Source organism: Aptenodytes forsteri, unplaced genomic scaffold (genome assembly GCF_000699145.1).
Source record: "Aptenodytes forsteri isolate BGI_AS27 unplaced genomic scaffold, ASM69914v1 Scaffold486, whole genome shotgun sequence".
In the NCBI taxonomy this organism is placed as follows: Eukaryota; Metazoa; Chordata; class Aves; order Sphenisciformes; family Spheniscidae; genus Aptenodytes; species Aptenodytes forsteri.
In genome coordinates, this window is record NW_008795717.1 from 71,963 (window position 1) to 85,334 (window position 13,372).

General features: G+C 37.0%; 1 protein-coding gene across 1 annotated transcript in view; it reads left to right on the forward strand.

Moving 5' to 3' along the window:
• Positions 1 to 811: 811 nt before the first annotated feature.
• GPHN (gephyrin) overlaps positions 812 to 13,372 on the forward strand; it is a gene marked incomplete at its 5' end in the record, with an annotated part of 204,284 nt that continues 191,723 nt past the window's right edge. The window contains one exon of the mRNA XM_009283545.1: positions 812 to 890. Within this exon, the coding sequence (XP_009281820.1) occupies positions 812 to 890 (79 nt within the window). The remainder of the gene's footprint in view (positions 891 to 13,372) is intronic.

The window sequence follows — 13,372 nt, forward strand, 5'->3', positions numbered from 1 at the left end:
GATTTTTTAAAAGCATTTGTGCCACTACTTTTTTCCCCACCTCTCAAACTGACTGTGACATTGTTTAAGAGAAATGAGCCCACCTGTGGGAATGGGGTACATGTGCTGAGAGAATTAGCCAAGAGAACGGATTTGGAGTTTCAGGTTTAAATCACGTTTTGTTTTTGGTTTGTTTTTGGTTTTGTTTTTTTAAACGTTGTGAAGAAAAAGAAAGCACACTAGTACTCTTTTAAACTTCTGTGAAATTTACTGTGCTATAATTTCAATTATTACAGTAACTAGCTGCTTTACATGCACTTTATAAGTTAATTATAAGCTGTTTGAATAAATTTTTGCTCTTAATTCTTTTGGCTATTGCTCATATTAAACAACTTTGCTAACCCATGACCAACTGTGAACTTAAATACATAGCAACTCTCACTGTTTCTGATTAGGTAAAGAATACTGACCGGTGCGTGATTAAAGACTCTGCTGTTAAATGTATGGATATCTGTGTATACTTGCGCATCCAGTGTTTGTGTTTGAGACTTCCTGTAGCCACAGGTGGAGAAGTAGTAAGGACACCAGCTGAAACCGATTGTTTCTGCGTAGTCTGTGATACAGTGTTTATCACTTTCCGTTGGGTTGACTTATCTTTAAATTAGGTGAAACCTCACTGAAAATCAGACTTTATATATAAATGTTCAAATTACACCCAACAAAACGCGTTTCTAGTTAATCAAAAGAACTGCGTTCTGTTCTTAAATTTCCACCTCTTTTGTTTTCCTGGTTTTGTTTTGTTTTGTTTTAATTTTATTTCTATTTTTTTTAGTGAGTGACAGTTGCTTCAGGAACCTTGCCGAGGATCGTAGTGGGATAAACCTTAAAGATCTGGTCCAAGACCCTTCTTTGTGAGTATCTGGCTCTTATTGCTAAGCAAAGAAAAGCTTCTTCATTATATCCTTGTGAGTAGTTTTGTAATTATATAAAGTAGTAGTATAATGAAGTACACTTAGTGCTTTAGTGGTAATATGCTTGCTAAGTTGTTAGTCTTTAATACAGACAAATACTATTAAAACCGCATTGTTTTTTACCTACTTCTGTTCATGAAGTAACATCCAGTGAGCGCATACAGTAAAGGGTACAAGAGCAGTCATCAGAGGTAACAGATTGTGCATGCTGGTATTTCTATGGAGGAGTTGTATGCACAATGTCGCCCCTCTTTGTTTAAGGAGGAGCTGCATATAAATTAGGAGATTAGTGGATAATTATGTTATCGTCAGTTATCTTAACATGTAGTATCTTTTTTCTTTGTACCTGATTTCATACAGCTGGTATTTATTTCTTCCTCTACTACCTGTTTTAATTCAAGCATATGGGCAGATGATCTAATTTTTACCTCATGGCAGGACTAATGGTCTTCATCTCGGTGTTGTATTTTCCTCTAAAATAAAATTCAATCTCATGAGCTCCGAGCCAGACTTGAAATTATATCAAACCTTTTTGTGGTTTGTTTTGGGTTTGGGTTTTTTTCCTTCTCTTCAGTTAACTTTAGTACTAGCTGAAAATTTTCTTGCTAGTGTGCACAAGTGTACCATTTGTTATGAGGGAAGGGAAAGAGGGGAAAAATTCACATCTTTTTAACACGAATGATAGTACATTCCACAGTGGGTCCTAACATGATGAGCCTTTACACTGGCAGAGCACGTTTTTCAGTATTAGTTGGGAAGTAGTGGAAAGTAAGGTATATTTGATATCTTATTTCAGTTACAGGGCAGTCTTAGTAATGAAGTAGATGCAGAATTTATTTTGTCATGTTGCTACAGGTAAATGACATATGCATGCATTCTTGGGAAATTTTGACATAATGTATGTAATATTTGATAATTAATACTTCTGAAATTATAGAGGTACAGGGGACAAGTATAATTGTTGCTTGAGAGTCACAGAATGAATGCAATAGGTGAATTTTTAATAATTACTGTCTAAGTGTTGAAGTCAAGGCTATTTCGAAGGTCTTAATTTTCAACCAAAATTTGCCTTTTGAGTGTTTTGGGGTGTTTGGTGGTTTTCTTGGGGGTTTTTTTGAGAATTGTATGTGGGTTTTGAGCTGCAGGTATGCTTATGTGCTACACATAGTTTTGGTTTTGCACCTCTGGAGCTTACTTTCAGAAAGGATAAATTGCCTTTGTTGTAGAATGATCATTTTCCTTGCTGTTTACCAAAAGTGATGAAATCTTCTAGCTTTCTTCCCTGACCATAACTTATGTGAAGAAGATTGTAATAAATTATTGTAATCTGCAAAATAAATGAATGGATTTCTGTTGCTTATAGCATAAGAAGCGTAAGTGACTGCAATGTAGCCATTTTTATCACTTTGAAAGATTGAATAAAGTCTCAAAGCATCTGTTAGGTCTCAAGGACTGTTCATGACACTTCTATTGTATGACAGATTATAGTGCAAGAAAAGTCTGCTTCTTCCTGCCTAATGATAGGAATGTATAGACTTTGTTTTGTCTTTCCAAATTTATATTCTTGCAGTTTTACAACTGAGTGCCTGTTAAGAGTTCTTGTAAAATGTGTAATAGTGTGAGTGAATCTCCAAAATGAAGAAATGATCCAAGGCTATGTTGTTCAGCCCAGCCTTTTGCAGGTGACTCTAAGGTCCCATGGCAACTGAATTCTTTATTATGCAAAGAGAAATGCAAAGGACAGCATGGGGCCGAAGCATGAGAGTGCCAGTCAAAGAGATGGTTTAACCTTTATTGAAAGAAGAATAAAGTTTAATTAAAATCTTCAGAGTACTTGGCTAAGATTTTCACCTATAATGATAAATGAAATAGCAAAATAACATTTGGTTCATTCTCTTACCAGTTTAATATTTACGGTTTAGGACTTCTTTGGTGCTCATTCTCTCTGACTGTAGACGAACTGCCTATTTTCTTTCTAATCTATTATCAGATACCAAGATCAGATTTACATTAAAAATTCTGGTGCTTCCTCTGTGAATGGCTCCGTCACTCTAAAGGTTTGCAGTGCCTTTGTAATGTATGACACCAATAAAATAGTTTTAACAAAGACAGTGCAAGAGATTTAGGTTCATTAGCATATAAACAGATAATCAGTGTATACTTTTAACAGTTCACAGAGTTCACATTACTAGCAGATGATGGGTTAATAGCAGAGGTAGAAATACAGTGTAATACACCAAAAGGATAGTATTAAAAAAAGTTTAAGTGGTTTTAGATTAGGATGGTTTGATACATCATATAAAATGCATTTTGAATGGTGTCCATTTCTTGTGAGACTTAGCTACTTCATACAGTTTTCTAAGCTACGTTGGCATCTCCCTTGTTGTTTGCCACTCCTAGCTCCATCACAGACAACTTCTCTTTTGTTATTGCAGAAGGCTTTTTCTGGAGGGTTGAAAGTGTGTCTTTACATTGAAATGAAACTCTATAAAGACAGTATTGCAGGGTTTTTTGATTAGTGTCTGATTTATATCGTGTGCCTAATTGTCAGGGTAGTCTTTTTTTCCCCAGTTTCCCAGCTGGAGCAGTTTGGACTCTGTAAACTTGATCTGCTTTCAGTTCTCTCAACATGAGTAATAAATAAATCAGGAGTTTGATCACGTCTTTCTATTTGTGTGTGTTTGACTGTCAATGAAAATAGAAGAGCTGCTTAAGAAAAAAACAAGCATATCAAATAAACATAAAGTGAGGAGTTACTGACTGTGGGAGAAGGAAGCATGCAACAACTTTACAATTAAATCTCATTTGGTAGTTAATTACAGAAAAGTTGAATTTGAACAAAAAGTTGATTAGAAGTTCAACTGAAAAGGTGGTTTGAGAGTTAACTGCTGTTCTTTATTCATTGCAGCTGATCATAGAATCATAGAATGGTTTGGGTTGGAAGGGACCTTTAAAGGTCATCTAGTCCAACCCTCCTGCAATGAGCAGGGACATCTTCAACTAGATCAGGTTGCTCAGAGCCCTGTGATATCTCTGCTGTATACAGTGTCCAGTTTTGGACACAAAACTTAAAGATGTAGAGGTGTGTAGGAGAATGGCAAGAGGAGAAGGTGGTTAGAAAGTGCAATGCATGACAGGTGTTACTTAATTTAGGAAACACAGCGGAAGAGAGGAAGTATGAGTCGCCTACAGTATATAAAAGATTATCAAAGGGATTGTTCTTTTTGGCTGATGAGGAAGAATTAGTTCAATTTATAGCAGATGAGATTGTTTGGATAGTTGGAAAAAATTCTAAATGTCAGTGTGATAAAGAAACTGGAATCTATTTCTAAGAATGTCGGGGAGAGCTCTGCAGATTAGTCTATGTGTATTTGATCCTGTGCAAGTGTAGAGGGCTGGAAGAGCAAACCCTCCCCCCCTCCCTTTTTCTTTTCTTCTATGACAAAGGTATGCATTCTGGCAGTTTGGCATCAGCGTAGTTAATATGACCAAAAACCAGATGGAACTTATTTTGATTACTATATAAGTAACTTAATGTGGCTATGAATATTCAAAGCCTATGATTTGGTTTAGATGATGCACCCACTCCAGCCCTGCCTACCATTCCAGTAACACATAAAAGGTATTTAAAGTTTTGCGTTCTACAGGGGAGATTTATCTACATGAGAAGACTATAGGTGTGTTTCCATGAATGGTCCTAAACAGTGGAGCTGCAGGCAGCAGGTGTAACTGGAGGAACTAGGCTGGTGGTTCTTAGATGGTGGTGCAGATGTTCTTCAGACTGTTCAGCTGAGGTAAAATGCAATGGAACAGCTTAAGATGCTAACAAAGTCCTGCTTTTGTGGGGACATCTTTGAGGCTCTGTAGCAAGGCAAAATTTCTTAAGCTGGTGCTCAAGGAAAGATAGAAAATTGATCAATTCATTTGACTCCTTGCTCGGGAGCAGGCAGAATGCTACACTCTTTCTTCCCCTCCTTCTCCACCCTCAATAACCAATCCGTGCTTACAAGAGAAATGGGTTAGATAGGTGATAGCCATATTGAATTCTGAAACTCCTCCTAGGTTCTTTACTACTGAATTTCTTCTAACTGTAAGTTATTTAAATACACCTCTGAAGCATGAACCATCAGATCATTAGAGGGTTAGGTATTCCTCCACCTACTTTAAGCAGAAGTTCTATGTGTAGACATTCCCAAGTTTTAGCTCTTAGTGTCACTTTATAAGACGTTCCTTTCAGCTCTAGCCTGTATATAGACATAAAGTTTGTTAAATACGTGTCTAGACAGAAAGGAGGATGCTTTTAATCTTTCTGTGCAATTCAGTAGCTGCAGCTGCACTTAATCACTGATATGCATTTGTTTTGGAAACATCTTCAGAGCTTCTTTGAGATGAACAAGATCCAAGAGATTCTGAATAACTTCCTTCTTTCTAGGCAAAATCACATCGCATCTAAACTGTGTTTCGTATCTCTTTCAGATTAGCTGACTTCAATTAAGAGAGGGTAGATAAATCTAAAAGGTAAGAACAGGTAACTTGACAGGAGATCGGCAGTTGTTTTAATACCTGTGTACTACAGAAGCTTTTTTTTTTTTAAAAGTTGTGAGAAGAAAATGTTATTTACCCTCCATGTAATTGTATTAGAAAGACAACCAAAATGTTAATAATCCACAAGTTTAAAAGGTCTGTGTTAGAAACTCCTGGATGAACTTTGAATTCCATTTGTCCATGGCAGGAGATAAAAGTCTGGCAGAAGTCACCTTTGTCACTGCCTTGTTGTGTTTTACAACCTTAGAATGAGGAGCTAGATACTTTTTCTGGGAAGTAGTTGTGAGAGCTTTAGAATTTGTCACTTAATCTTAAGGACTGAAGACAATGAAGGAATTCTTGAGGAGCTCTGATTTTTTTTATCTTACTGAGGACACAAGCTCTGCTGTAGGATTGAAGATCTGATAAATGCAATATTAAGTCAGTGGATGTAAAATTTCAGTGTCTATCTTCACTTGAAGGAACCTGTCTAGCAGTTGTTGAGGATTACCAAAAGTATTGTAGTTCATTCTTTCTGGGTTTTGCTCATCATTTGAAAAACAGTAGCATGTTCTGTCTTGCTGAAGGTTACAAATCCCACGTTATGATGCTACCAGTTCTCTCCCTCTCCCCTTTGTGCAGCCTTTCTAGTTTTTCAGTGCCTGTTATAATATATGAATGTCATGCCTGCTTCTTTTATTTAACTGCCGGTCTCAGTAATGCAGCATAGAGAGGAAACATTTCTTCTGTAATCCTGTCCATTGTTATCTTGTTTTGCAGCAGCATTCTAGTGGGAGTTCATGCTCAGTTGTTTGTCCATTATTTGACTGTATTAACACGTTTTCCCTAATAGGCCTGGCTTACAAAAATACTTCTCTTGCCTCTCATCTCCTGTTAGTGAGCTCATCTGTAAGCATCAAGTGATTTCACCAGGTGATCTTTGTCAGGACCGCTGGAGGACTCGCTATGGTAGCCCAGAGTACTCTGTTATGCAGAGGAGTAATACTGAGGTGTAATAGAAGTGCAGCCTATTTTAAGTACGGCATCTAATGAAAAAGTTGTACTTGGCAAACTCCAAAGATCTGACACGTACCTAAAGTAATTGATGATGATGAGTCTAGTCTAATAAGCACTTCTTAAAGTTGATATAAATAGAATTGGTCTCATGCTATCCTGATGGTTTCTGATCGGTCTGCAGGAATGAGTGAGACAAGCCTTTATCTGCTTCAACTGCAAGCAGAGTTTGGATGTGCCTGAAAAAAATGTATTTACCCTCCCTTCAAGATAATTAAAACATGCTTACCTTAAGTGGCCAAGGTTTCTGCTCAGGCCAGTTTCCCTGCTTGGCTTTTCCATAGTCCAACCAGTCCAACAGCCCTGCAGTAGCCTGCAATTAAGAAACTTACGAGCTAATCAAGTAACTGAAAAAGTTGGTCTGGAACTGGAGGCTGTGCAGCCCCAGCACTGTGTCTGGGTTGATGAGTGTTGCTGAGGGGAAAGGGTTGTTCCTTCGCATGGCAGCTGCAGCTTGGGTGCTCCATCTGGCTTTCCAGTTCTAGTACTAGCTTCAGAATTAGTTCTAGTACTTCTCTGTGGTGCAGGGATGCACTGCTTGAAGTTTGTTAGCCAGGAACCTCTATCTAAATGTGTTTAGGGAACTTTACTTATGGGATCTGTAACCGGGGATCCTCCTTGTTATTAGGAAGTTTTAAATTTAATGCTTTTGAAACGCACTCTTTTATGGAGCTGTCTAAAGAAATGTTTGTTTTCTCTGGCTTGTTCTGAAACTAACAGTTATAAATGGATATATGATGATTTTTGGAATAAGAAACATCATTGATTATGGAGATTTACTAGATCCTTCATTTTCAGGGTTAAAGTTTATGTTATTTTTATTAGATGTACTTAAACTTTCATTTATAAATGAAAATGCTAGAAAATATTTTCAAAAAGGTTCTAAAGAAAAGCTGTGTCCTTTTTGCTCTGTTTTACTATGTTTTCTATCTGATGTCTGAAAAGAAATGCATAGGACACAGGTTGGAAAATGTTGATCAAGTTTCAATCTAGACAGTTTCACAAATCTGATTAAAAGTTGTTTCTGTGTATGTTTTTAAACTTTGATTTTAAAAGTATCCACTATGCTTGTCACTTAGTATTCATACCAATTTTTTATTTTTCCTGTTGCAATTTTTAAATCCCTTTGTCTTGATACCTTCTTCTTAATACCATTCTCCAATAGTGCAAGAAAGAGCCTTAATACAAAGAAGTAATTCACTACTTCTCATCAGCGGGCAGGTGTTAGCCAGGCCTCAGCACACAGAAGGGTCACTTGGAAAGACAGACGCCACAACCACTAACGTTACCCCCCCCTTCCTCCTTCTTTCCTTGAGCTTTTATTGCTGAGCGTGACATCACGATATGGAATCTCTCTTTGGTCAGTTTGTGTCAGCAGTGCTGGCTGTGTCCCCTCCCAACTTTTTGCCCACCCCCAGCTACTTGCTGGCGTGGCAGAGGGGGAAAAGGCCTTCATGCTGTGCAAGCACTGTTCAGCCATGGTTAAAACATTGGTGTGTTACCAACGCTGTTTTAGTCACAACTCCAAAACACAGCAACATACCAGCTGCTGTGAAGAAAGTTAGCTCCATCCCAGCCAGACCCAGTACACATAAGAGTAATATTACCGTTGTGTTTTTTTCCTTTGCATTTGGAAGGAATATAGACAAGACTCCTGTGTGGCTGGGTATTTTCAGGATCAGACCAAAATGACTTTATACAGAAGAAGTAGGAAAAATGAGTATGTACCAAGTACTGTCACAGTCTCAGAGTTAAATATCAGAAGACTTTTTTCTGTAATCATTTGCACTAATAATTGATAAGAATAGATTGGAGCAGAATGTAAAGCGTTCATTTGGTTGAGTATAATTTTACAGCCCATCATTTGCTTTTGAATTTAATGGCATAGCAGCCCAGCTTCCTGGTCAATAGTCCATTTTTTAAAATCACAGACCAAGATCTTTTTAAAAGCTTCATGTATAATGCTAAGGATTTCCTTGAGGATGTACATCTTTCTGGCTTTGCTTTTTGTCTTCTCATCCAACCCAAATCCACCACAGCTTCTGGTTGCACTCTCTAGTCTTACCTTAGTGATCTTATCTTGCCTTTCTTGATCTACAGGGTTCTTTTGGAGGGGTCTTTTTCTGTCGCGTTTGCCATTTTCATCAGCTTTCCACTCTCTGAGGATCTGTGACTCTAGGAGCTCAAACAACCTCTTCTAAGCCCATTTTGCCACCTCCAGGCTTCATCCGAATCTCAGCTAACCTGACTCTTCACCTGACCTCATTCTTCCTGACTCTAGTCTTTGTTACTGTTTATATCTAGATCTTTTCTGGGTATTTAAAGGGGCTGTCTTCTCATAGTGTCTAGATATTGGGAAGAAAAATATTGTGTATATCTACAGGAGAGAGATGGTCCAGTGCTGATCTTAGGTTAACCTGCATCAGTGGATGGTGAGAAGGTCCTCTTAATACTCAGCAGTGTATTGTGTGTTTCTATATTCTCAGAAAAGAAAATAACTTATGAGGACTTACTAAAAAAATCAAGAACAAAACAGAAGACCTGTTCTGTTGTTCTTATTTTATGTGACTGTATAAACCTGGGATATGCTTACGTCTTGACTACTGTATTAACTTCTAAAAGGGGTATGGTATGGATCATAAGATTAAGCAGAGATTTGGAACAGCTTCCACACAAGGAGAAATTAAATAGACTAGAACTTTTCACTTTAAAAAAGAGACAATGTATGGTGGAGTACACAGAATGAATAGCATTAAAAAAAATAAAGTCAGAGGCAATTATTCGCTGTTTTTCACGGATCAGAAATTGTGACAGGAAAAAATTCAGACAGCAGGTTTAAAATTAATAAAAGTACATACTTGTTCAAGTGTAGCAGGACTGAATATTTCATAATTGATATAACATCATGTGGAAGCCTGGAGTATAAATGATAGATTAAAAAAATAGGAATTAGACTGATGGACCTACTACGGCTGTTAAAGCTGATGATCGGCATGTAGCATCTAGGTCAGCAAAGCTCCTGAACTGAAGATGGCAAGAGGCAGTAAGCGTGTACCAGGGGACAAATGCTCTATGTCATATGTTTATTCCCTAAGCATTTGTTTCTCAACACCAGAAACAACATACTGAGTTGTGTGGACCTTTAGACTGAGCTGGTATGGCACATTTATATACTTCTTTCAGGAATAGTAGTTTCATAAATAGTGGAGCATGTACGAACTTGAAACATTTTTCTGTGGGGTCAGCAAACACTTGTCCTTGAAAGTAGAGTGGGCTTCCCTGACGTGGCTGAATTTAAATTTGGAACTCCCAGTAACGGAGGAACAAAAGCCTCTCAACACAGGAGTTGTAATAATTTATTACATGGGAGAAAATTTCTCTCCTCTAATCTCACTATTAAAAATTACTAAATGCTCTTCTGAAATGCTCTTTCTTCTGAAAATCAATTATGAGCTGACCCCTGGACATGAATCTTTTTGTAGGAGAGGATACATTTTGTCAAAGCTATAAATAGTTGAAAGAGTGCCTTATTTAGAGAAGGCTTCTATGAAATTTGTGTACTTATTTGCAGTATAGATTAAGTTAGCAGGGGAAATGGATAATCTGCTACTGAAAGACTGTAATAGAACACTTAGCTTCGGATGTAAAGGAGGCCTTTGCCACACATCTTAGGAATGATTCTGACATTGAGATACAGAAAATTGCTACCCAGAGGTGTTTTCATGCTTTTATACAATACTACTCACTGTATTTAAATTCTAGATTGCTTTCTTAATTAGAAAGAATTGTCCTGCCATCACTTGTTCTGGGGGGCTCTTTAAAATCACTTTGTTTTTAGCACTGTACAGCAGAAATCTATACAGACGGTGGCTTAAGAAGGAAGAAGTATAGTTATCCCACGATAATTCTTTTCATGTACACTTTTCTCACCTTCTTTCACTATAACTTGAATTTTACCATGGATTCTGCACTTACGCTTTTCCCCTTTATCCGTGCTAACATATAAACATCGCAAGAGCATAACCAGGACATAAGTATATTTTCTATGGATCATGACAGCCTTGAAGTTCAAAACGGACATATCAAGGGTTCAAAAATAACCTCAAGTGATTTTCTGCAGCCAGTTATTTCAAAGAAACACAGTTACACTACAACACTAAATGCTTCCCTTTACACCCTTACTAATTCTGTTTTAAGCTTTGTGCTTTTTCTTCAGCTACAGCATCTCTCTTCTTACCTCCAATTTCATCCCCTTCATTGTATTCTAAGAGAAATTTTTATTCTAATAAAATTCTATTTTCTGTTGGTTATTGGGTTTCAGATATCAGAATGTATCTCATCTATTAAGCGATATTTTTGGTTGGAAATACAGTGTTGCCGTGAAATTTGTTATTGGTGTCATTTTCAGATAGGTGATTGTTTTAGAAAATACAGGATGCTCTGGAGTGTCGTTTGACTGACATGATTGAATTACCTATTTAAGAAATACACATTAAGAGATCTTTTTCTCCCTCAACCCCTCTTCATTCAGAATGTTTCTCTCATTGTCACAAGCATTCTGCACAATTAATGTGCTCTATAGCTCAGCACAGTATGTGGAAATGTTCAATAGCCAGTGTTCAACTACAGAGTAGATGATGGAGGGACTGTTAAATGTGGCAATGCAAAACTGGAATATCTCTTCTGCATTTTAACAAAGCATATTTAATTTGTTCCTGTGATTTTTTTTTTTAAATAGATTATTACTTATTAGGTGGTGTTTTTTAGTCTACTGCGTTCCATTTTTCCAAAAGGTGCACTAAAAGATACAAATGTGCTTCTAAAGTAAAGATACTTTTAGTGGATCCTTTCCTTTTTTTCTGCTAACATAAAAAAACCACTTTTCTAACGGAGCCTGGAAAGCCATTCGCTATACAGATTGCTAATAATCCAGGAAATACATTAATATGTAATTTTGTGTTCATTTTCATATACAGATAAAGAGAATACAGGGCAATGTGACTGAGAGATTTTTACCACTGTAGTTCTGGGATGGCTGCAAGATTCAGGACTGAAAAGCAGAGTGTGGTACCACGAGCAGCTGTTGTGTCTGTTTTGCTCCTGGAGTTCTAGCTGTACCCGTATTGTCTGCATTTCCTTCAGGAAACTGTCTTGTACCTACTCTACCACATTTGCAATGCTCTGAAACTTAGCAAACAAGATTTGAATAAATTTTAATTCAACCTATCGTAACAGTTCCATACAGATTAGAATCTCGCTTTCATCTAAACCTGCATGAATTTCAGGGGAAAATTAGAGGCTTCAGGAGTGTCATCCTATCTTTTCTGTTGCAGAGTACAAACCATTAAGCAAAATTCAAGAATGTATTTGAGTTTTCAATAATCTTGAAACATTAAAACTCTTAAGATCAAACTGTTTTCACAGAATAAGCAACAAAACCCAGAAAATATTCACCCCGAGTGGCAACCATCCAGCCCCACCTGTCCGTGCATTCACACGGGTGGACCATCTTGGCTTTGTGTGTATAAGCAACTGCAAACTTTGCTTTCCACCAACTTACAATAAATACCTCTACCCAAAACACATCTAAAATGATTCTCAGAATCTTTACTTACAATACTTTATTTATGTAACTATACTTACAATGTCAGTTTTGAAAGTTTATAAGTTAACTGTACGGTATTCAGACAGTATTCTTTGGGTAGAGTTGGCTTTAAAATGCATTATCTCGGGATCTTTCAGCATTGAATCCCTTCTGAAAACAAGAATTTGCTAGAAAAATGCAAAGAAATACAGTTATTACATTTTCTTTATACCTCTTCCTGGCTTAAGAACAAACGCTGCCTGCCATGAGCCTTAGGCAGATAGCTTTTCAAGGGCTGTTCTGCATGTGAGGGGATGAAGCAACACACTTGACAGACTGATTCATATTTTTAACAGTATGCTCTGTATTGTTCTTCAAAAGCTAACAACATTAAAAATACATCCTAAAGGCATGAATTTGTGACCAAAAGCTAGGTAAGAACTAAAGGTTATGTTTGTGTTCAAATAGATGGAGTATCTGTGTGTACTTCATTATTTGCTAATGCTTACATAGGCATTAGTAGTAGATGAGCTAGTAAAGATTTGGAGATTTCAGAACAATTTTATATTTTAAATTCTAATTTTTGCATTTATACAGATAATTCAGTTTTATATTGTGAAAGAATTTTGTGAAGTGTGTTTTTAAGAAGTCAAAACTGAGAAAACTTCTCCTCTTTTTGCTAGTGTTTCAGATGCAGTGAGAAGTGTGCCTGCTTCTGCCTGCATGGTTGAGCAGAACATTTTGAAGATACTTATGTGAAACAAAAATACCGCCAAGTTTTTCTAAACCTAGTAGAAAGAGACATTATCAGCTCAAGGTTTTGCTCAGAAATCCCAGTAATAGGGATTTCTACATTTAGGAGCTTTTTTTTTCTTTGTCTTCTTTCAGGAGTTCCTCTTGTACTGCCTTCTCCTGCACATACTTCAGACTCCAGCCAGTGCTGTAGCCCTTGCACTCTCAAGCCTTTTAATCTCTTTAGCCATTTATTGTTTGTGCTAATCAAAAAAGTTTGATTATGTTTTTTGTGGAGCTTGTGAATGCTTAGCATGCTCAGAGCTCTAATACAAGATAAAATTCTTTGGATTGAAACCCTTTTTTCCAGTCACTAGTTTTTATTATCTTTGATTTGGTACGATTATTTTCATCGTGTAAATGAGGGAACAAACATTATGCGAACAGTGCAATGACTGCAGCATGTATAGATATACACAAGCTATTTTTAAAATACTGATGGTAGTCA